Raw genomic sequence first — 25,820 nt, 5'->3', positions numbered from 1 at the left:
GACCTGGGTTTGATCCCTGGATTAGGAATTCCCTGGAGAAGGGAACGGCTACCCATTCCAGTATTCTGGTCTGGAGAATTCCATGGACTGTATAGTCCATGGGGTTGTAAAGCGTTGGACATAACTGAGCGACTTTTATTTTCACTTTAGGACACCCAGCTGGGGTTGGTGAAATGGCTGGTGGTGGGTGTGGGGAGACACCCTGCTTGAGAAAGTGGGAATTTTCTTTTACTTAAATGTCATATATAGTACGGAGAGGAAGCAGGTAGGTTTTTTTTTTTTTCCCTCTTTTAGATTAATAGTTTCAATTGGGTATTTTTGGAACTTGACATAATAATCCTGAATTTATTCAGGGGGAAAAAGAGTGAGCATATTTAAGAATTTTTTCAGTATTTGTTTTTGGCTGTGCTGGTCTTCGTTGTTGCTTGGCTTTCTCTTGTTGTGGTGAGTAGGGGCTGCTCTCTAGTTGCGGCGCTTAGCCTCTCACTGAGGTGGCTTCTGTTGTTGTAGAGCCTGGGCTTTAGGGCACCCTGGCTTCAGTACTTGTGGCACGTGGCTCAGGAGTTGCAACCAGGAGCTTAGTTGCTCCATGACTCATGGAATCTTTCAGGGCCAGGGATGTAACTCATGTCCTGCATTGGCAGATAGATTCTTAACCACTGGGCCACGAGGGAAGTCCAAGAACTTTTGAAAATGAATCATATGAAGGAAGACATCAATTGTTAGAAACTGAAATGTGCTTTTACATTTTACAGTTATAATTTTTATATAGAGTGATCCTAGACAGAAATAGGTATATTAATTAAACTAGAAAGTCCCCAAACACCCATAATGTAAGAAGTTTTAAAGGTGGAGAATAAGGATTATTAAATTAACAGTATTGGGTTGTGTCTAACCATTTGTCAAAATAATGGGATTCCTTATCTCAAAATACTACATCAAAATAAACTGAGATATTTTAAATATCTTAGCTTTAGAAATTAAATTATAAAACAGGTAGATGTAAGTAATCATCATCTTAAGGTAAGAAAATTCTTTTAAGCACATATGCAAATATAGAATCTATAGAGAAAGGAGATATTTGACTATATAAAATTTTTAAATGTATAAATTTAAAAAATCACATTAAAAATTAAAATTTAGCCCCTGTTACGTGTTGAATGTCTTTCTCCCCAGATTTGTATGTTAAAGACCTAGTATGTAGTACCTGAGAATATGAGTGTATTTGGTGATAGAGTCTTTAAAGATGTGATTAAGCTAGTGATAAAGAATCCACCTGCCAATGCAGGAGATGCAAGAGATGCAGGTTTAATCCCTGGGTTGGGAAGATCCCTGGAGTAGGAATACCCATTCCAGTATTCTTGCCTGGGAAATCTCATGGACAGAGGAGCCTGGAGGGCTATAGTTTAAGGGATCACAAAGAGTCAGACAAGACTGAACATGCAAGCCTAAGTTAAAATGAGGCCATTAGAATGGGCCTGCCTGAGTCCAGTCATTCTGGTTCCTATAAAAAGAAATTAGGACAGAAAAAGAGACACTGAGGACTCATATGCACAGAGAAAAGACTGTGTAAGCACAGTAAGAAAGCAGTCATCTGCAGGCCAAGACTAGAACCCACACAAAGAAACAACAAAACTTGCCAAGCATTGACCTTGAACTTCTAGCCTCTAGACTGTGAGAAAACACATTTTCTGTTGTTTGAGCTTTATCCAGGATGGTATTTTGTTGTGGCAGCTTTAGGAAACTAATAGAGCCCCCATATTAAAAAAAATGGTTATTATACATGGGACACAATAATGATTAGTATCATTAAATCTGTAACCGTAAACATATAAGCAAGGCTGTGAACACAATCTATAGAAGAAGAAATAAGAAATATGATCAATACACATATAAAAGTTTTAAGTCACTAGTAAAGACATTAAAATAAAAATATTGAGACACCATTTCAACATATACAGTTGATTAATTAGTGAAGCTGGAGGAGAGCTAATCTTTTAAGTGTTGTTTGTGTCAGGCTCTACTATCTTTGTCTTTTGGAATGCTGTTGATTCGTATGTCTGAAATATTCTATCACTAGGAATCTATTTTAAAGAAAGATAAGGAGAGGATGCATGCACAGAAGTTGCCTTGTAGATTTGTTTATATAGCAAAAAGATTTAGAAAGTAAAAATTCTTAATAACTTTAAAGTTGTAAATCCTTGATTATATTAGTAAAAAAAAAAATCTTGGACTTGTGGGTAGGAGTGGATGTTGGAAGTAAAAACTTTTTAGTTAAAAGTTTTAAAGTTTTAGCTTTATTGAGCAATAATTGACATATACCCATTCATCTGTTGACAAACATGTAGTTTTCATACAAGATCTTGTCTATTGTGAATAATGATGCAATGAACATAGAAGGGTGGATATATCTTTGAGATTCTGTTTTTATTTCCTTTAGATATATTCCTAGAAGTGAAATTGTTGGATTATATGGTAATTATATTTTAATTTTTTGAGGAATCTCCATACTGTTTTCAATAGTGGCTGCACAAATGTATTAATAATTCCTACCAATAGTGTACAAGTGTTCTCTTTTTCCGCATCTTTCCCAACACTCACGTCTGGTCTTTTTGATGGTAGCCATTCTAACAGGTGTGAAGTGGTATCTTGTGGTTTTGATTTACATTTCCCTGATGATTAGTGATATTGAGCATCTTTTCACATATCTGTTAGCCATTTGTATATTTTCTTTGGAAAATGCTTATTCAGATGCTGTGCCCATTTTTAAATCAGTGTGTTTCTTTTACCCTTGAGCTCTATGAGTTGTTTATTTTGGATATTTACCACTTACATGATTTGCAAATATTTTCTTCCACTCCATAGGTTGCATTTTCATTTTGTTGAGGGTCTCCTTTGCTGTGCAGTAGCTTTTTAGTTTTATGTAGTCCCACATATTTATTTTTGCTATTGTTGTGCTTGCTTTTGGTGCAAATCTAGAAAACCATGCCATGACTAATGTCAAGGAGCTGATCCCTATTTTTCTTCTAGGAGCTTTATGGTTTCAGGTCTTACATTTAAGTCTTTAAAACTTAACATTTTGAATATTTAATCTTACATGAAGAAAGTCAATAGATAACATTTATTGTCTGATTCTTGGTATTTTTAAAAAAGGAGAATGATATCAATGTATATTTTTATAATTTTGGGTTAGCCAATTGCAGAATATTTCCCAGATTGCTAAAAAAGTGGCTGTAACTTCTATATTGCTGAGAAATAAAAGCAAAAATATAATACATATAGCATATGAAAGAATGTAAGGAAAGCATAAGGGAAAATTTAATGAATAATATAACAAAACTAAAACCAAAATATGTGATAATTAAATGACTTATTGATATGCAAAATTTAAAAGTGGAAATAAAATTCAATTTGGAACTGTTAACAAATGTCTAATGTTAAACAAAGTACAGGAAACTTAAAAATAAAGGAAGGACCAAAGATATATCAAGTAAACATAATAAAGCAGAAATGGCAATATTAATTAATGAAGATAATTATTTAAAAATAAAAGTCAAAGTATTAACTATGACAAAGTTTTATTAATCAAATATATACATTATAATAGTTGTGAAATACAATGTTCAATTCTACGAATAAAACCTTTTTAAAAGTAGAAGTAATTCACAAAAATTTGTTCAATTATAATTGGGAGATTTTGACATATTATAACTCTAAAGCCTTGAAGAGAAAACAGGAAAGAAAATAAATATCAAAAGATATGAGTAGTATAATTGTTTGGTTTGGTAAATATATATGTAGTATTATCCTCTATAATCAATAAACATACTTTATTTTCAAAATCTGAATATTTTCAAATATTGATGACTGCCTTAAATCCTCAAATTTCCAAAATGATAAAGTGAGTAGGCTACATTCCCTAATTATAAATGTAGTTAGTTAATCTAAAAACTTAAAATTTAAACTGAAATATTCAAACACAGGGAAATTTTGAATCATTCTACTTTTAGAGAAAATAGGAATTCTGAATCAAATAGAAAATCAAGAATGCATTTGTAAACAGTTAGGAAAATATTCTGGGTACTGCAGTATGGCAAAACTTTGTATTACGAATAAAACTGAAGATTAAGGCATGTTAAATTTTCTAAGCTAGATCATACAGTTATATGCCTACTCATCAAGTATTTAGGTAAGTAATTTTTTTTTTAGGTAAATAGTTGTGTGTGTTTTTTTTTTTAAGCATGCATAAACAAAGTAGAAGGGAAAAAAAAATTAAGTAGCAGGGAAACAATCCAAATGCTCTTTCTCTGAAAAGTCCAGTGAAACAAGTTCCTGGCAAGCACAATATGCAAAAAAGACAAATCCAAATACACGAAATTAAGAATGGGAAAAGCATAATAATTATCTTAATTTCTCTAAGCTTACAATATTAAAAATGTCTTTTAAAAACTTGGAAAATTTTTCTAGAAAAATTTACAAATGTTGAAAATTGAAATCAGTAAACAAATTTTTTTGGAAAAGCTACAATAACCAATACACAACTTTTCAAGGTATTATTTCTCAAAAAAGTCTAAAATGTAAGAGCAGCAGATAGTTCCTGTGCTACAAAATCTTTTCCAGACATTTAAAAATAAGATAGTTTTCTAGTTAATTTTATAAAACTGCATAATCCTGATATCAGAAGCTGACAAAGATAGCAACATTTTTAATAAAGAGGAGGATAAACTTGTGTTTTCCAAATATATTGTATGGAAGATTAGTCAGGTCCAAGACTTGTTAATAAAGCTGTAGATTTAATGCCAAATAAATTTGAAATGCACACTCCCTTTTAATGCCAAATAAATTTGAAATGCACACTCCCTTTTTAGGACATTGGTAATCTACAGAATCACATCAAAGAATCCGAGATTCTGCAAACATGTGAGAGCTAACATTAAATATTCCAAAATTATACAAACATAAAACAGTTTTAAACATCACACTTATTAATATTTAAATATGCTACCATTAGGCTGGTTCATAGTAGGTCCTCATTAAATATGTTTTCCTTCTTTTAAATTTTTTTCCTAATGGTAGATTCCATAACTTCAACAGTAGATGGTGTTGACAATGATCATGATCGTAAGCTTCAAGCCTTTCCTATGTGTAACAGTTGCAGAGTTGACATTTTAACAATGTGAAAATAGAGGTACAGCTAACAGGAAGATATACCAGAGTTTGCAGATATAAAGGGAAGGGAGGGGATCTCTAAGGTCTTCATTTTGTAGAGTGGGGAAAATTATAATACTCAATGTTTATTGAATAAGAAATGAAGGTATCAATGTGATATTTGAGGAAACTAGAATAGTGACCTCACTATGTAGAGATTACTGAGGGATGAGTAAGTGAAATTAGTTCTAATCTAATAGAACACTGACATAATCAGTCAATAAACATTGCCCACGATAATAAATCAAGAAAGGGGTGTGTGCATACTATTTAAAGATAATGGAAGTGACCATCAGAAAAACCAACAAAACAAACTGGTTAGAAGTAATTCCCTTGAGGAACAGAAGTGAAGGTGTGGAGGACTGTTTACTTCTCATTTTAAATCATTTGATTTTTTTTAACCATGTGCATGATTTAGTATGCTAAAACTTCTCTAACGTCCATGTGCAAAATTGGCTTTCAGCAAAGTTAGTGGAAGACAACAATTTAGGATCTGAGAGAGTCAATTCCTAGACAGATTGATAAGAAGTCCAGGGTCCCCAAGGAGAAGAAAGGGGTCTGGAGCTCTCGAAATGGAGATAGGGGTCTGGAATTCTCAAGGAGGAGAGGACAAACTTTTTTTTGTCTACATTCCTTGAAAGTGAAGTCACTCAGTTGTGTTGGACTCTGCGACCCATGGACTGTAGCCCACCAGGCTCCTCTGTCCATGGGATTCTCTAGGCAAGAATACTGGAGTGGGTTGCCAGTTCTTTCCAGTCTTCAGTTCAGTTCAGTTCAGTTCAGTTGCTCAGTCATGTCCAACTCTTTGCGACCTCATGAATCGCAGCATGCCAGGCCTCCCTGTCCAACACCAACTCCCGAAGTTCACTCAGACTCACGTCCATCGAGTCAGTGGTGCCATCCAGCCACCTCAACCTCTGTCGTCCCCTTCTCCTCCTGCCCCCAATCCCTCCCAGCATCAGAGTTTTTTCCAACGAGTGAACTCTTCGCATGAGGTGGCCAAAGTACTGGAGTTTCAGCTTTAGCATCATTCCTTCCAAAGAAATCCCAGGGCTGATCTCCTTCAGAATGGACTGGTTGGATCTCCTTGCAGTCCAAGGGACTCTCAAGAGTCTTCTCCAACACCACAGCTCAAAAGCATCAATTCTTCGGTGCTCAGCTTTCTTCACAGTCCAACTCTCACATCCATACATGACCACTGGAAAAACCATAGCCTTGACTAGATGGACCTTTGTTGGCAAAGTAGTCTTTGCTTTTCAATATGCTATCTACGTTGGTCATAATTTTCCTTCTAAGGAATAAGCGTCTTTTAATTTCATGGCTGCAATCACCATCTGCAGTGATTTTGGAGCCCCCAAAAATAAAGTCTGACAATGTTTTCACTGTTTCCCCATCTATTTACCATGAAGTAATGGGACCAGATGCCATGATCTTTGTTTTCTGAATGTTCAGTTTTAAGCTAACTTTTTCACTCTCCTCTATGACCTTCTTCACTTTCTGCCATAAGGGTGGTGTCATCTGCATATCTGAGGTTACTGATATTTCTCCCAGCAATCTTGATTCCAGCTTGTGCTTCTTCCAGCCCAGCATTTCTCATGATGTACTCTGCATGTAAGTTAAATAAGCAGGGTGACAATATACAGCCCTGACGTACTCCTTTTCCTATTTGGAACCAGTCTGTTGTTCCATGTCCAGTTCTAACTGTTGCTTCCTGGCCTGCATACAGGTTTCTCAAGAGGCAGGTCAGGTGGTCTGGTATTCCCATCTCTTTAAGAATTTTCCACAGTTTATTGTGATCCACACAGTCAAAGGCTTAGTCAATTACAAAATTCAGTATAAATTCTGTACTAGGGATTATACAACAACAATGTATCCTGCTTGAGGACAGTTTCTTCTTCCTGAAAACCTTCTGGCTAATCCTGCTATCTTAAAATGTAAATTATGGGAATGGGTGTAGTTAGATCTTTATAACCTCCAGACATTCTTTTGATTCATTGTAATAACTAATTAAAAGGTATATAACTCCATTGCTAACACTAGCAAGGGGGGTACTTTTTCTACCTCCTTCTGATGTCTATGTCAGAAGCTTTCTCTATCTCTTTTATACTTTAATAAAACTCGATTGCACAAAAGCTCTGAGCGATCAAGCCTCGTCTCTGGCCCTGGATTGAATTCTTCTCCTCTGGAGGCCAAGAATCCCAGCATCTATTCATGGTTCAGCAACAACCTTTCAGATCTAGGTTAATATGGGTATAACATAGCTGTTTGAATTTGATCAACCTCAGATTTAATCTTGGCTTTACCATCTATGAGAACACCTTGGCCTTGGAAGAGTCACTAAAACTCTCTAAGCTTTCTCTGAAACTTCATGTCAGTACTCACACCTAACACATAAGTTATTTTGACCTTTGAAATTGAGATAATGTGTCTAAAGCATTTAGCACAGGTAAAGAGAGTGTTTAATTAATTAATATTAATTGTTATACTTAAAATTGTTATAACAATTGTAGCCAGACATGTTACAGTCAATTTGCTCTTTCAGTCTCCTTTTATGTCTGACTCTACAAATTTATAGTAAGTGAAGATTTCTTAAATTCGCATGGTCACAACATTCTTCCAGCTATTTTTAGGTGTTTTATATTTTTGCTTTTATTATTTGCTTTAGAGGTATCATAATATAATGGGAGAAGCCAGCATTAGTGTGACTGCCTCCACCTTGAGCAAGTTATTTAATCCAATTTAAGTCACTCCATTTATAAAATTATACTGCTAGAGCATTACCTGTCTGAAGGTTAGAGTGAATCAGATGTTCTTTTAAGGTGCTGGTGACCTCCAGGGATCATGAATGTATAGTAAATGAATAGAGTGGTGCAATTGTGGGATCCCACACATCTGTCAAGGCCTTACCTCTAATATTTGGCCCTGGGGCTGAGAGAATCTCTGAAATGGGGTTTGGTTTGTCCAAAAAAAAAAAAAAATCATTTATTTTCTGAGCCATAAAAAAATCTCTTTTCTTCTGTCAGATGAATTTACTCATCTAAAGCATCAAGGTTCCTTTTACTAAATTCACTTTGACCCTAATTGATACCCTCCTATACCATACAGCTGAATTTAGTATGTATAATTCCACTGTTCAAGTAATGGGTATGCATAAAAATATGCTTTTTGTTGACAGTTGGTGTTTTTATGAAAAAGTCATTATAAATATCCTTTATGCTAATTTTTATTTTTCAAGTCATTCAGGAGTACATTGGATAGGATCCTGTTTAGAAATTTACTTGCAAAGAAGTTATTTTTCAGGATATTGCTACAAAGGCTTTGAAAAATAAAGAGGATGTGGGAGACAGGATGAGGAACTTGAATTTTAATTACATCTCTACAAAGAAAACTCTTGACAAGTGTACCTACTCACCCATTCAGTAAATATTTGTTATGGGTAAGACTGATACTGAGACAACAAAAGGGATTTTTGCTCACAAAGTAGTGCAGCAGCAGCAGGTTTAAAGTAGGCCTTCTAGAAACAAAACCAGTCTATGTTCATTTAAAAAAATAGCAAAATAGGAAATAATCTTGTACCACCAATTCAAATAAAAGGGAAAAATTAATATATATTTAAAGAAGTTTTTTCTGTTCTCCATCCCCACACTTTTCATCTCTGGTTTTTTCCATTCATCATATTCTCAGGACTGGTACATAAGGGGGGAAATTTAGAGACTATAAACCTTTTTGTCTGTACTATATGATCCTTGAACTATGTGAGTAAGGTGACTGCATTTCTCAGCTGGACCTTTTTGTTTAACTTGGTCTCCTAAGAAATACTTCAAAAAGGCATGTTGTTGGGAGTTCCCTGTTTGTGTTTTCTGAAGGCTGCTAAGAACAAGACTTTACTTGTGGGGAGGGGTGGATCTACCTAAGTCTGTGTTTCTTGGGAAGGTCAGGTCCCTCCCAGGGTGCAGCTGTGATAGAGGAAGACGTAACACATCGCAGAGCTGAAGATTAGAGATGGCGGACTGCTGAATCTGCTAGTTTTAGTGAGAGCAAGACCAGGACGTCAGTCAAGAGGAAATGCCTGGCTTGACTTTTTCAGTTGCAGACAGAGAACTATATGGCAGGGTGTACCAGTGGTACCTCCCCATCCGGAAACCTTGAGACAGATGCCAGGAAGGGCACCAAAAGGGACCATACCCACCACCACCCAACCCATCACTCTGTGTTCCTATCATAATATATAAGTTCACTGTAGATTTTCAGAAATTTCAAATATATATCAGTACCATGTCACAGTCATAAGTCTGGAGCTACTTATAGACTTTAAAATGTGGGCAGTATGAACAATATTTTTTACTCCATTAAATTCATAGAAGGACAGGAAAGCATATAAATTTTATTACTTCACAACTATGGTCACTTAAAAAAAATCTCACACAAAAAGTAGAAATAATGAACAGCAGAAGAGTTAGTAATTCAAAATTCGAATCCTCCAAGATCATTTGCAATGATAGAGCAAATAGATACTATATAGATTGATATAGTAATCTATATCAGTTACTGTATTTCAAAAGAAAGGAGCTTAAAATGAAATCTTCCTCTACATGTTCTTACTCTATCCAAACATCATTATTGAGTTGATATTTGAAGGATGATGTTTCTTAGGTAGGTCATGCTGGTAGCAAAGAATCTACTCTACTAGTGCACGAGACAATAGAGACACACGTTCAGTCCCTGGGTCAGGAAGATCCCCTGGCATAGGAAATGATGGCAACCTACTCTAGAGGCCTTGCCTGGAAAATTCCATGGACCAGAGGAGCCTGGCGGGCTACAGTCTGTGGGGTTGCAGAGAGTCAGATACAACTGAGTAACTGAACACACATGCAAAATGTTTAATGTTTCTCCTTAAGTATTCTCTAATCCCAGGCAAGTATGTCAGTTTGGAAATTACATACAGCCATTAAATTAAATTGACAATTGTTCTACTAGAAGTACAGCTAATATGTCAATGGGCAGAGAAAAAATTCAGCAGAATGAGTAAATAATATAAGGAATTTGTTTATAAATTAAAACATTTAAGATTAACTTTACCATCTACATCTTCTATAACATGATTAATTATATTTGTTATCAGGTACAGTATCAAAAACAAAGTAGACAGCTTTTTGAAAGGAGAAAGAATTCACACACTTAAAACCCTTCTGATTAAAATTGGTTTGCAGAATTTCCAGAAATCAGAAAACATGGCTTCAAGTCACCACCATTTTTCTAAAGTTGTGTTTCCTTGCCTGGCCAATAGTTGGGTTGTAGCAAATGATCACTTGTAGTACAATTCTCCTTCCTGATTCTTGTTGACACCATTGTTCTTTCTCTCTTGGTTCTGAAGCTTCGGTGTTTTGAAACATAATTTTTTTTTAAAGTGAAAAGCACTGCAGTACTTAGGAAAATGGACATTATGCCAAGCATCATGGTTAGTCCCAGATATATATGTCTAGAAGAAGACAGAATCTCAGTCTTAATTATTGTAGCTATCCAATTTTAAATAAAATATAATAATATCCCAAAATATCAATATCAATGAAATCAGTCAATATCAGTAAAACTATCATGAGGATGGTTTTCTTTAAGAATGCCGATTCAGTGGCTATAAAAGGCCTTTCTGTGAACATTTGACAGACTATTGAAGGCAGTAAGCTAATATAAAGCAAATTTTTAGTAGTACCATCATTTTCAGTTACTGCTAATTATATAATCCTTTCCATCCTCTCTGTAACTTATTTCCTTAGACCAGGTGACTATATACCTGTTTGCTTAGAACAGTCCCAGCATAAGCTAGCATCAGCTAGTGTTGTCGCAGGTCAATCTGCCCCCTTTCCTTGTCAAAAATATCCAAATTTGAATGATAAATTATATGGTTATCCTCCCCTTGAAACTTGCCCAAATTCACTCCTACAGAAAAACTGCAAGAAGTGACATTAAGGGGGAATTGGAGATCTCAGTACACTAGAGTGACCTAAGCAAACCAGAGGTTTACATCAGTATCTTCCATGAGAAGCCTTTAGTTCTATTAGATCATAAGACATGAAAGTCTGAAAGCACAGGTTGAATTATTCATGCTGGTCACCTTGTATGTACACTCACAGTCTCTGAGTTACATTGTCTTTACAGAAAATATAGCCTGGGTAAATGTGAATAAAGTGCCAATTTTCCTCATAGATCAGGTGTCTTTCAAAGACCAACATAAATTTCTCACATATCATCAAAGCCTATTAAGTCAAGCAAATTTATTTGAGATGGTCAGCTCAATTCACATCCAACTTCCAACTTCCAGGGTTTAGCACTGTTTATTTTTCTAGAGAATACTCAGCATGTAAATTGGAAAAAAAAAAAAAAGTCCTCCTTGCTTTTAAGCCATTGAAGCAATAAGGGGACTAAATGTTTGCTGAATTGCACTGAATGATACCATAGTGAAAAATCCATGCCCTCAACCCCGTACACACATAGAGAAAACCTTTTACTTTTATGCATTTCAAGTACTGGAATAATTGAACATCAGTTTGGCAATAGAAGCCGGACAGATTTAGAGCCAAATCCAAATCTTGCCCAGGGGGATTATATCTGACGTAAATGGGACAGTTTGGCTCAGTTTGGCGGGGGCAGGGGGGAAAGAATTAAACCCCAAATGTGACCTAAATCTAAATGCTTCTGAGTTTCAGGGACTTAACTGAGTTGTGTGCATAAACTTTGAAAATCCTACTCTATTCTGAAATCTTCTGTCTTATCTTTTTTAAATGATGGGAGTCAAGATTAAGAATGAAAGAAAACAAAAGATATAGCCAAATGGTCAGATGATAATAGAATTATTCTATAACACAGAACAAACTTCTGGATTAGATTCTCCTTTTCTTTACAAATGATGAAACTATGTGAGGATTATTCGTGCCGGTTGTCTCTTGCAAACCTGGCATGTGGTAGCAATGAGATTTAGGAAATTGTTTGATACGATACCTGAAAGCATTTGAATCATACAATCTACAGGATCCTTTACTTCCACATCTTTTAAATCCCCACTTGAGGCATGAAGTATCAATCAGAACTCCAAAATATATGGGAGATGGGATTCCTGCTGTGAGAAAAACAAATAATTGCCATTAAAAATATATGCATATCTTTTTGGTTAGCCTACAAAGAATGACTCTCAGAAACCACATTCTGGTCTCCTGGAGAGGCCCTGCTATTTCCAAAGAAGTGAATTTGGGACAGAATGTGGTTTCTGAGAGTCATTCTTTGTTCAGTTTAGTTCAGTTGCACAGTCGTGTCCGACTTTCTGTGACCCCATGAATCACAGCACGCCAGGGTTCCCTGTCCATCACCAACTCCCGGAGTTCACTCAAACTTATGCCCATCGAGTCGGTGATGCCATCAAGCCATCTCATCCTCTGTCGTCCCCTTCTCCTCCTGCCCTCAATCCCTCCCAGCATCAGAGTCTTCTCCAATGAGTCAACTCTTCGCATGAGGTGGCCAAAGTATCGGAGTTTCAGCTTCAGCATCAGTCCTTCCAATGAACACCCAGGACTGATCTCCTTTAGGATGGACTAATTGACCTCCTTGCAGTCCAAGGGACTCTCAAGAGTCTTCTCCAACACCACAGTTCAAAAGCATCACCTCCACTAACTTTGTTCATAGTGATGCTTTCTAAGGCCCACTTGACTTCACATTCCAGGATGTCTGGCTCTAGGTCAGTGATCACACCATCGTGATTATCTGGGTCGTGAAGATCTTTTTTGTACAGTTCTTCTGTGTATTCTTGCCACCTCTTTTTAATATCTTCTGCTTCTGTTAGGTCCATACCATTTCTGTCCTTTATCGAGCCATCTTTGCATAAAATGTTCCTTTGGTATCTCTGATTTTCTTGAAGAGATCCCTAGTCTTTCTGATTCTGTTGTTTTCCTCTATTTCTTTGCATTGATCGCTGAAAAAGGCTTTCTTATCTCTTCTTGCTATTCTTTGGAACTCTGCATTCAGATGTTTATATCTTTCTTTCCTTTTCTCCTTTGCTTTTCGCTTCTCTTCTTTTCACAGCTATTTGTAAGGCCTCCTCAGACAGCCATTTTGCTTTTTTGCATTTCTTTTCTATGGGAATGCTCTTGATCCCTGTCTCCTGTACAATGTCACGAACCTCATTCCATAGTTCATCAGACACTCTATCTATCAGATCTAGGCCCTTAAATCTATTTGTCACTTCCATTGTATAATCATAAGGGATTTGATTTAGGTCATACCTGAATGGTCTAGTGGTTTTCCCTACTTTCTTCAATTTAAGTCTGAATTTAGCAATAAGGGGTTCATGGTCTGAGCCACAGTCAGCTCCTGGTCTTGTTTTTGCTGACTGTATAGAGCTTCTCCATCTTGGGCTGCAAAGAATATAATCAATCTGATTTCGGTGTTGACCATCTGGTGATGTCCATGTTTAGAGTCTTCTCTTGTGTTGTTGGAAGAGGATGTTTGTTATGACCAGTGCATTTTCTTGGCAAAACTCTATTAGTCTTTGCCCTGCTTCATTCCGTATTCCAAGGCCAAATTTGCCTGTTACTCCAGGTGTTTCTTGACTTCCTACTTTTGCATTCCAGTCCCCTATAATGAAAAGGACATCTTTTTTGGGTGTTAGTTCTAAAAGGTCTTGTAGGTTTTCATAGAACCGTTCAACTTCAGCTTCTTCAGCATTACTGGTTGGGGCATAGACTTGGATTACTGTGATATTGAATGGTTTGCCTTGGAAACAAACAGAGATCATTCTGTCGATAGCTTTTAGCAAATATTGATAAGTTTGCAAAACAGATTTCTCAAAATTATATTATTTCTTGTGTAAATAATTTAAGATTTCTCTATAAAATAACTTATCTTCATCATTATTTACTTGGTTACTTTGAAATACAATTAGTAGAAGGAAGGCAGGGTAAATGTTCAATTCTTTCCTGTTTTAAGAATAATGAATTAGTGTCCCAGTATTCTTCAAAATTACTTAGGTATCATTACAAATTTATATCTTTTTTTATTCAGTGTATTTTGAGACATTGCAGCTATTACAATGATTGTTATATATTAATATAATAGTATTTTTTAATTTAATTTAATTTTTTAACTTTACAATATTGTATTGGTTTTGCCAAATATCGAAATGAATCTGCCACAGGTATACCTGTGTTCCCCATCCTGAACCCTCCTTCCTCCTCCCTCCCCATACCATCCCTCTGGGTCGTCCCAGTGCACCAGCCCCAAGTATCCAGTATCGTGCATCGAACCTGGACTGGCGACTCGTTTCATACATGATATTATACATGTTTCATTGCCATTCTCCCAAATCTCCCCACCCTCTCCCTCTCCCACAGAGTCCATAAGACTGTTCTATACATCAGTGTCTCTTTTGCTGTCTCGTACACAGGGTTATTGTTACCATCTTTCTAAATTCCATACTGGACCAAGGCCCTCAGGTTGTTCCTGCGTCCTTTTGACATGCCCCTGTGATAGCTTTCTCACTTTCTTGCACCAAAAGTTGTCCCACAATCACAGTATGTATTTTCTAACCTAGACCTGGGTCAGTTTTCCAAGGTCCTATGGTTTCTTTATTGAGCAATGATATTTAGATACCACGGACTCATTGCTATGGGTGCTCATGTCTCCTGGGCTAAATAGATTCTAGATTTTTCAGGAGACAGAGTTGTAAAATACACATTATTTTGAAATAAAACCGTATGAATTCATATTGACATTTTAAGTTTAAATTAATGAATTTTACTTACAATATTTTATGCTTTTATCACTTTTCTATTATGCTGAAAATATTGATTCCTAATGATATTAACATAACATCTGCTTTATCTTAAAATATATAATAGCTTTAACATAACAATGCTAAAGTTACTATAAAAAACAATACTATAAAATGTACTGAAGCAATGGGGAATTCATAGTAATTCTGTTTTTCATGTAGTTTAATGTTTTTTCTATATGGTTTTTCATCCTGTAATATACAGTTAGTTTTGATTTGTTTTAAGAATTTTTTTGGTTCTTTTAATTATTTAAAACGATATAAAGTTTTTGTATTCTTTCAAACTAAAAATTATACGACAACTATATTTACAAAGTCTCATTTCCATCCTGTTCTCTCCCCCTGTTTTTTTCTTTCTTCCCTAACAGGCAACTTAAAAAAAATTATTATTCATTTTTAGTTTATGCTTCCATTGTTTCTTGTTAACAAGAGCAAATATGAATACCTGTGCGTGTGTATAATATTTTCACCTTTCTATACTTACACCAAATGTATCATACTGTATACAATTTTTTACATTTTGCTTTCTTAAACTTAGTCGCATATCCTGGAGATCATTTGTTATGAATTGTGTCTCTCCACAATTTATAAGTTGAAGTCCTAACTCCCAATATGATTGCATGTGGAAGCAAAATAATTAAGGAGATAATCAAGGTTAAATGAAGTCGTAAGAGTGAAGCCCTAATCTGATAGGGAGGCTGCCATTAAACAAAAAAAATTATTATATAGTTTCTTTACAAAGTTGTGTTAGTTTCTGCTGGATAGCAAAATGAATCAGCTGTATGTTTTGGATTTTCTTCCCATTTAGGTCACCACAGACCGCTGAGTAGAGTTATACAGTAAGTTCTGTGCTATACAGAATATACAGTATATCTGTATATATATCTGCTATACAGTATATCTGTGCTATACAGTAAGTTCTCATTGAAAGTGAAAGTCATTTAGTTGTGTCCTACTCTTTATGACCCCATGGACTGTAGTTCATGGGATTCTCCAGGCCAGAGTACTGAAGTGGGCAGCTGTTCCCTTCTCCAGGGGTTCTTCCCAACCCAGGGATCAAACTCAGGTCTCCCACATTGCAGGAAGATTCTTTACCAGCTGAGCCACAAGGGAAGCCCAAGAATACTGGAGTAGGTAGCTTATCCCTTCTGCAGCGGATCTTCCCAACCCAGGAACTGAACTGGGGTCTCCTGCATTGCAGGCAGATTCTTTACCAACTGAACTATCAGGGAAGCCCTCAGGCTCTCATTAGTTATCTATTTTCTACATTCGTGCATGCTAAGTCCTTCAGTCATGTCTGACTTTTTTCGACCCTATGGCCTGTGGCCTGCTGGGCTCCCTTGTCCATGGGATTCTCCAGGCAAGAACACCAGAGTGGGTTGCCATGCCTTCTTCCAGGGGATCTTTCCAACCCGGGAATTGAACCTGCATCTCTTATGTCTCCTGCATTGGCAGACAGGTTCTTTACCACTAGCACCATCTGGGAAGCCCATTTTATGCATCGTAGTGTATATACTGTCCTTATAAGAAGAGGAAGAGGGACCAAAGACTGCTGTCTGCGCACAGAGAAAAGGTTGTGTGAATGCACAGTGAGAAGGTAGCCATCTACATATCAGGAAGAGAGGTCTCACCAGACACCAGTCTGTTGGCACATTGATCCTGGACTTGGCAGCCTTCGGAACTATGAGGCAGTAACTTCTATTGTTTAGGCCCCTCAGTCCATGGTGTATTGTTATTATGACAGTCTGTACTGACTAATAAACTTGGTAACATTAGAGATTTTTTCCCCATTTGTCCATACAGCTGTAAAGTATTCCCTTATGTGGGTTTACTATAGTTTATTTAACCAGTCTAATATTGATGTACATTTAGACTGCTTGTAGCCTTTTACTATTATAAATAATGCCACAATGATTGGACCCTCCGTAAGATTACAATTCAAACTTTCACGAGGTCATTTTTAGGCATCAATTGCTAGAAGTAGGATTGCTAGGTCAAAACATAAATCTAGATGTAATTTTTTTAGTTATTGCCAAATGTCCTTCTCCAGCAATAGTATAATTTTCACAATAGCAATGTATGAGTGTATCGATTTTCTATTTGTATTATAATACGTAACAAACAACATTTGGTGATTTTCCTGTCTGTCAAGTAAGAATCAGTATCTTAGCATAGCTTTAGTTTGTACTCTTCTTCTTATGAGGGGCCTTGACCATCTTTTTATATATTAAGACGTATCCATTTATTTTTCCGTGAAACAGGTTGTTTATATCTTTTACCCACTTTTGGGCTTCTCTCACAGTTCAGTCAGTAAAGAATCTGCCTGCAATATACGAGACCTGGGTTCAATTCCTGGATTGGGAAGATCCCCTAGAGAAGGAAATAGCAACCCAGTCCAGTATTCTTGCCTGGAGAATCCCACGGGCAGAGGAGCCTGCAGGCTTCAGTCCATGGGGTCGCAAGAGTCGGACACGACTTAGCAACTAAACCGATGCTGCCACTTTTCTCTTAGAGCTTTGATCTTTTTTTTTTCAGTACCTAGGCATTCTTCATATAATAGGATGTTAGCCACTCATCTGTTATATAGATTGTAAAAAAAATACCATATGTAGTTTTTCATTTTCTTTATGCTATTTTTTCATTTTTAATTATATTTTTATTTTTTGGAAGTTCCTTTTAATTTACAGTATTTACAAAGTATTGGCTATATTTCCCATGTTATGCAATAGACCCTTGAGCCTATCCTGCACCCAGTAGTTTACATCTCACTCCCTCACCCCAATATTGCCCCCTATCACTGGTGACCATTAGTTCTGTATATCTGAGTCTGCCTTTTGGGGAGTTATATTAACTAGTTTGCTTCATTTTTTAGGTTCTATATATAAATGATACATGGGGCTTCCCAGGTGGCTCGGTGGTACAGAATCTGCCTGCCAGTGCACGAACACGGGAGACATGGGTTTGATCCCTGAGTTGGGAAGATTCCCTGGAGGAGGGCAGGGCAACCCACTCCAGTATTCTTGCTGGAGAAACCCATGGGCAGAGGAGTCTGGAGGGCTACAGTCCATGGGGTCACTAAGGAGTTGGATATGATATAGCAACTAAATAACAGCAATAAATGATATCATATATGATTAAATGTATTTTCATTTTATGGGGTCAACTTTATGAATTATTTCTTTAAGATATGTTTCACACTGTGGTTACCTCTATGTTCCCAAAAGGAGGTAAATAGACTAATTACAGCCTGGGATGTACTTCAGACTCAATAACCTTTTTTCTAGATAATCTCTGTTTTAATATTGAGAATTTGAGCCAACTATGATGGCATAAACCTCCATTTTTATTGTTTTCCAAGGATTATATGGTATCTTTGCATATATCCCTTTTTATATCAGATATCCTTTTATATCCTTTTTATATCCCAAGTTACATAAACCCATTTATTTAAAACTCTGAATTTTTATTTTTCTCCCAAGTAGCTCCTCTCTGTCAAATTGCTGTGCTGTGCTCAGTCGCTCAGTCGCTCAGTCGTCTCCAACTCTTTGCGACTCCATGGAATGTAGCCCACCAGGCTCTTCTGTCCATGGGGATATTCCAGGCAGGAATACTGGAGTGGGTTGCCATGCCCTCCTCCAGGAATCTTTCCAACCCAGGGATCAAACCCAAGTCTCTCATTGCAGGCAAATTCTTTACTGTGTGAGCCACCAGGGAAGCCCAGAGGAATGTTTTCAATGGTTTCCCTTTCTTCTTTAGAATATAAACTCTTGAAGGACGAAACCTAATTTGACTTATTCACTCTGTTTTCTGTAGGTTTTAACTAATGAATATTGAAAATTCTAATAGTCATAAAAAATCATTCCAATTACATTTAAGAAATTGAACTCCAAGCCATACTGCTTTGACTGTTTGAATGATCTTTCTACCAGTGATATATCCTAGCATTGAAAGTAGCTCAAAAGAATTCCTTTCATTTAATAATTTAAGAAATTACATTTAGAATTCAGATTTTCTTACTGATTCATTTTTTGCTTTCCTTTCAGAGGGCTCTTTTATAATAGCAATGGGTTTTTTGAGACTAGATTAGTACTATAGAAGAGGCAAGATTGTTATAAAAAATGTCATTACTCTCATAAGATCACTTTATTATGGGTACATCATTGATTCTCAATAAATATTTCTGGAAAAAAGGAAGAGAGTATTCTTGGAAAAGAGGGAGAGAAGAAAGACATAAAGGGGGGAAGAAAATTAGAAGAACATGAATCTACTACCTACATCATTTAGTTATGTGTCATAATTCTGTAAAAATATTTAGAAGACAATTAAAATATAATGGCTACAGCAATTTAAGCATAGATTATACTTACCAAGAACTCTTACTGCTAAGGTGTAGATACCCAGGGCAAAAGACTTAAGTTGTGGTTTAATACACCTATAAACAATAAACGCACTATTACAAAAAATAGTACATTAAAGCATATAGTAAAGTCAGTTTATTATAAATCAGTCTTTAATGAGGTGGATTAGGTTACTTTGAAATTAATTCACATGTCAAAGGATTACCACTAGGTTTCTCTAAAATTAAACTAATCAAAATATTGTATGTATTTTTAATTTCCCACAGCTTATATAATAGAAATTGGTTAGGAAAGAAAATAGGACCAAACATCCACAAATCTTTTTTGTATAATATTTTTTTTAATTTAGTCATTATTATTATTATTTTTTTTTGGCTACTGAATGTAGAATCTCAGAATTCAAGTAGCATTTATGGAGAATACACATATTCTAGCATAGGGAAAGCAAATTATGTAGAAGCCATGTTCCATTATATGCAATGTATTGGATTTTTAGTTAATATTTCTAAAAGATAAATCACTTACATGACATATTCAAATGGTGTTAGGTAAAGTAAAATCAAATTTTATTAGTACAGTAGCAAAGACAGGGAATAATTCTAACAATTTGTAAGATTATGGGGCACAATAAAGGATTAATGAACTATAGCTAGTTTTTGTGGGTTTTGGTTTAAAACCATGGGACCCTACTGACTTAAGTTAAATTAAAATCACTGTGACATGCTGAGTGCTTTTGGTAAGTAGTGTGGATCTGAATTTACCAGCCATGTACAAGATTGTCTAAAATAACAGGAGCATCTTTAATAAAATGACTGTATAACTTGAATTGGGACTTTCCTGGTCGTGGTAAAGAATCTGCCTGTCAATGCAGGAGATCCTGGTTCGATCCCTGGCTTGGGAAGTTCTGCTGGAGAAGGAAGTGGCAACCCATTCCAACATTCTTGCCTTGGAACTCCCATGGGCAGAGAAGCCTTGTAGGCTATAGTCCATGAGGTGTCCGAGCTGGAGACAACATAGCGACCTTGTATGCACATGTAGCTTGAACTGATGGATTTTAATAGCAATAACCATGAGGATATATGATAACTACTGAGTGTTGACCATGGTAGTAAATTCTTCATACGCGTAATATTTAATCTCTGCTTTAAAATAATCAAAAATTACAACTTTTCTCCTTTAAGCAAACATGTTTCTTTCTAGCATCAAAATAAAGTGTGGTTCATTTATGGGCTGGTGGTGAGGAAAACTCTTCCTCTGTTCACCTGTTTATTCATGAGGCCCAGGTGACTACTTGGCACTACATAAGAAAAGGTTGAAGAAACAGGTACCTGCGGAGAATGATCCTGGTCTGAGACTTCTGGTGTAATGCTTTCCCACTAAACCTATGCTTCCATTTGAAAGCACCAAGATCTTATGTTCCCATTAAATCCTTTTATGAGGGGCTTCCCTGGTGATCTAGGGAAGGGGATGCATGTTTGGGGAACTAAGATCTTGCATGCCTTGTGCCACAGCCCAAAATTTAATAACTAATAAATAATTTTTAAAAAACCCTTTTATGAAAACAGATTTGTGGATGTTTGGTCCTATTTTATATAAATATTCCTAATCAATTTCTATAATATAAGCTGTGGGAAATTAAAAATATATATGCTATTTTGATTAGCTTCATTTAGAAAAATAATCCTTTGATGTGTGAATTAATTTCAGTCACCTAATCCATCTCATAAAAGATTGACTTACAATAAACAGTGACTTTTCATGTTTAACAATTTGTAATACCTTTATGTGATTTTGATCAGTTGTATAACAGTAAAAATTCCAATACTAATTCAAAGAGGAGGAAACTTTTACCACTGAGAATACTCGTTATAAAACTAGTATTTTAACATCTAAATTTATGTGTATATTGCATTGATTTGTGAGAGGAGAGCCAATAAAAAAATGTTCAAGCATAAATTATATTACAATAGAAAAAATTCCTATCCAACCACATTTTGGAATAAAAACCTAAAGGGAGAAAAGCATAAAAGTGGAACAAGTTTCCTGAGAGTGCTGTAAGGAATCACAATGACTCCACAGAGCAGCGTTGGAAGTCACCGCTGTAGATGGTCACGGGGTGTCTTCTATTAAAATTGGGGCAGGAGATTCAAGGTTCACCTCAGAAGCAATATGTATCCAGGTATCCCGCCTACAGACAAAGTATAGGATGTGATGACTGCAATTACGAGGAAATACAGAAACATTTTGGCACATCCATTATCTTTTTGACATCTGCCCACCATGCCTGTGGAATTTCCTGATTTTGAGGCTGCAAGTCCCACACAGGTACAGTTATTAAATATCTGTAACACAGTAGGGAAAAATCCAATTATGGAGGTAAATAGTATATAACATTAAAGACAAAAATTTATTTTAAATGATTTTATAGTATACATTTATAACACAAATAGTGGGGAAAATTTTATTTTTCTGTGTTAGACTGTATCAAGCAAAGTGAAATCGAGAGAGAAAACATTTCAGTACCCAAAGAGCAGATGGTCTACAAACTATTGATCCTACTGAACATCTCTAAGCAAATCTCACCAAATCCAATGCTACCTTACCTTCCTCCTACCACATCTAAATCTAAGCCACCATGGTCTCTTTGTGCTTGACCTGTTTCTACTCTTACCTGGCTCTGGTCTCTTTTCTCCAATAACCCAATTGAGACTTTAAAAATGGCAGTCAGATTGCTTCACTATTCTCAACTTTCCAATGGCTTCTCATTGTACTTGGATAAAATCCCAAGTCCTTAGAGCGGCTTCCACACTATCCACGATGCACTTCCTCAATCCCACTCTGATCTCATTGCTCCGTGATCTTCCCCTTCTCCCTCTACTTCATGAGTTCTCAGGGGACCCTTGCCAGCCCTCAAACGTTGTGAGTCCAGGCAGGCCTCATGGTCTTCCTGCTTTCTCTGTTGGGTAATTTTTCTAGGGGGTTACATGGTTGGCACATACACTTCAGGTCTCTGCTCAGATAGTTCATTAGAGAGAGCTTTCAAAACCACCCATTCAAAACAGTACCTCCATCTCTCCACACTGTTATTCTAACTTGTTTTCCTCACAGCATTTATTACTTTTTATCAAGATATTATATAACCATTTAATTCTAAACTACATATCCCCACTAGAATATAACTTCTGGCAGAAACTCTTTGCTTTGTTATCATTGTACTGCTGCTGCTGCTGCTGCTAAGTCACTTCAGTCTTGTCCGACTCTGTGTGACTCCATAGACGGTAGCCCACCAGGCTTCCCCATCCCTGGGATTCTCCAGGCAAGAACACTGGAGTGGGTTGCCATTTCCTTCTCCAATGCATGAAAGTGAAAAGTGAAAGTGAAGTCGCTCAGTCGTGTCTGACTCTTAGCGACATCATGGACTGCAGCCTACCAGGCTCCTCCGTCCATGGGATTTTCCAGGCAAGAGTACTGGAGAGGGTTGCCACTGCCTTCTCCTATCATTGTACATGTAGGCTTAACAATAGGCCCTCAATTTAAGTGCTTAGTAAAAATTTGTTAAATAAATGGGCACAGTTTGAAGATATCAAAGAATATATAGTGATTATGAGAAGGAAAGAAAAACCTTGATAAGTAAAACCCAACTAAATCTTGGATAAAGAGGCAACTTTCATAATCTCTCATTGTTTATTTCTGTAAGTTTCATGTGTGAATGTGTACATGTAATGAGTTGTCATTTTTTTTTATTACAAAAGACTTTGTGAATTTTTAGGTAAAAAATGAAATAATAGTGGTGTTTCCTTTTCAAAGAGGAATAGCAATATAGGATTTTTTATTTTGTTTTGAGTGTCAGGTAAAAAGCTTTTGAATCTTGACTTTGCCTCTCACCAGATACATAAGTTTAGGCAGATTCCTTATATCTTAATGCTTTAATTCTCACATGAGCAAAATAAGTAAAATAATACCCAATCACTTGAGTATTATGATGTCTAAATATTTTATTAAAGCACTTCCCTTAGTCCCTGGCATGCAACATTTTCAATAAATGGAAGCTCCAGTTAAGAAAGAACTTTCAGTGCAACTAGAGATTATCACACTAAATAAAGTTAAATCAGAAACAGAAAGAAAAGTACTATATGTTACCACATACATGTGGACTCTAAAATATGACAAAAATTCAACGATCTATGAAGCAGAAACATGGACATTGAGAACAGATTGGCGGTTGCCAAGGGAGGAGGGTGTTGGGGAAGGGATAGAGTAGGGGCTGGGGTTAGCAGATGTAAGTTTTTATATATAGGGTGGATAAACAACAAGGTCGTACTGTATAGCACAGAGAACTATATTTATATCCTATGATAAATCATATGGAAAACTATTTTAAGAATGTATATATAACTGAATCACTTTGCTGTACTGCAGAAATTAACACAACATTGTAAATCAATTATACTTCAATTTAAAAAAAGCAAATCCAAAGTAAAAGAAAAGAAAATCCTTCAAGTGGTTTAGGCCAAAGAGTATAGTGGCCAAACTTGGGGGTTGGGTGGAGGAAAGACAAGAAGGAAGAAAAGGAAGGGAATGTTAAAGCTCAGATTTCAGATGGGTGGGTGGTCTTAATATCAGTGTTGCTAGAGACCAATCCATTCTTCTCTGAATAAAATGTCAAAATAACAGTAAATGGAAAATCAACAAGCATGAGACTGTCTATAGAAGTGGTTGCCCAAGCATTCTTAATCTAGTGGATAAGAATACGTAAATATATGTGTGGTTTAATTTTCAGCTCTCTGGGGCTATCAAATATGGGTAGATTTCATCAGTCACAAGCAGAAAGCCATCTGACCACTGTGGCTTATACACAATGAGTATAAGGAAGAGTCTGTTAGGGACAGGGCTGTAAAGGTGTGATTAGAAGAATGAATCTGTTAATGAAGTACATAGTACACTTAATTGAAGTACATGATACTCTTCACAACTGGTTTTCTACCTGTATTTCCAACCCTGTCTTCCTCTTACATTCTATAGGAATCCTTGATTCCAGCCATCTACTCTTTTCATCATTACACAAATTGGCTTGATATCTCAGGCAGAGCTGTCTCAGAACCATCAGCCTCCTCTGGATTTCTGACCCCTGGGTCTAGACTTTTTGGGCTAACCTTCCTTATACTGGCCTCTATTTGTCCTGTCCTCCAAAACCTGCAAGGACCACTGGTCATGGGATCAGGAGACATGGAGCCCAAGGCAGATGTTATTAAATGATCTTATGGCTGAGAGTTTCTCATTTGAGGCTAATATTCCTTACTAGTAAAATAAGAGAACTAGATTACATAATTACAAAGTTCGTCCAGCCTGTTTCATTATTCTCATTCTGACCCCAATTCTTCCAACAACTGTAATTCTACTAGTGATGCTTTTATTTCCTGTCGCCGCACAAAAGAACAAAGGCAGAGTAAACAGCATGGATTCTATCAATGTGGTCTGCTCCTGGGTTGGTCCCTGAGCCCCCATAGGGTTGTATAGTTAAGCACTGTTGCACACCCAGGGGCACACACTTTAGAGAAGGTTTCTTACAGTAGTCTTTCCACTCCCGGTGGTGGTTTGACAACCAGCAAGACAAGCCGATGCATACGTGATTCCATTCTCACCACATATGGGTTCCCATTTTGTCTCTGAACATTTGCATCTTGAGTTGCAATCTGAAAAGAGAGCTCGTTCATGATAAGAGACAGGTTTGGTTCTGGAAAAAAAAATGTAACGATATAAAATGTTACCTTTTAGTAGGCAGTACCCTAATAACTTCAAAAATCAATGTTCTTGGGTATGTAAATGGCAATGCCAACAAATTTTGCCTGGGGGGAACACAACTGTCATCAGAAAAACCAGCTTCTCATCATTAAATGTGAATTGACTCTTAGACAGCTTTCTTTTGATCATTACCTTTAGAGGTTTACCACTTTACATGATATTCTTGTCTTGGCTGAGGCAATGGCACCCCACTCCAGTACTTTTGCCTGGAAAATCCCACAGACAGAGGAGCCTGGTAGGCTGCAGTCCATGGGGTCGCTAAGAGTCGGACACAACTGAGCGACTTCACTTTCACTTTTCACTTTCATGCATTGGAGAAGGAAATGGCAACCCACTCCAGTGTTCTTGCCTGGAGAATCCCAGGGACGGGGAAGCCTGGTGGGCTGCCGTCTATGGGGGTCGCACAGAGTCGGACACGACTGAAGCAACTTAGCAGCAGCAGCAGCAACAACTGACTCTAGAATGTTACAATATTTTTCTATATTATGATGCATTTGGAAAAAAATTATCAAAATAGAAAAACAGAATAAACTTCAAGAGCAATTTATGACATTACTCTTACTATGTATCAATATAATAACAAACTCTCATACAATATTCCATCTTGTAGAACTACTATGGATTTGGTCACCCCA

At 36.5% G+C, this 25,820-nt stretch overlaps 1 protein-coding gene across 6 annotated transcripts in view; it reads right to left on the bottom strand.

The window, feature by feature from the left end:
- Positions 1-10,017: 10,017 nt before the first annotated feature.
- Positions 10,018-25,820, bottom strand: part of SLCO1C1 (solute carrier organic anion transporter family member 1C1) — an 81,683-nt gene continuing 65,880 nt past the window's right edge. For 5 of the 6 annotated variants that reach the window (XM_027541473.1, XM_027541476.1, XM_027541474.1 and 2 more), the window contains 5 exons: positions 24,952-25,117; positions 21,541-21,725; positions 19,393-19,457; positions 12,205-12,322; positions 10,018-10,687 (listed from right to left, as the gene is read on the bottom strand). In XM_027541473.1, the coding sequence (XP_027397274.1) occupies positions 10,465-10,687; positions 12,205-12,322; positions 19,393-19,457; positions 21,541-21,725; positions 24,952-25,117 (757 nt within the window). In that variant the 3' untranslated portion in view covers positions 10,018-10,464. Of the gene's footprint in view, positions 10,688-12,107; positions 12,323-19,392; positions 19,458-21,540; positions 21,726-24,951; positions 25,118-25,820 lie in introns of all 6 variants that reach the window. The other variant, XM_027541478.1, reaches the window with a different exon arrangement.

The sequence above is a fragment of the Bos indicus x Bos taurus genome, chromosome 5 (genome assembly GCF_003369695.1).
Source record: "Bos indicus x Bos taurus breed Angus x Brahman F1 hybrid chromosome 5, Bos_hybrid_MaternalHap_v2.0, whole genome shotgun sequence".
NCBI classification, from domain to species: Eukaryota; Metazoa; Chordata; class Mammalia; order Artiodactyla; family Bovidae; genus Bos; species Bos indicus x Bos taurus.
This window is presented reverse-complemented; position numbering and strand designations above follow the sequence as displayed.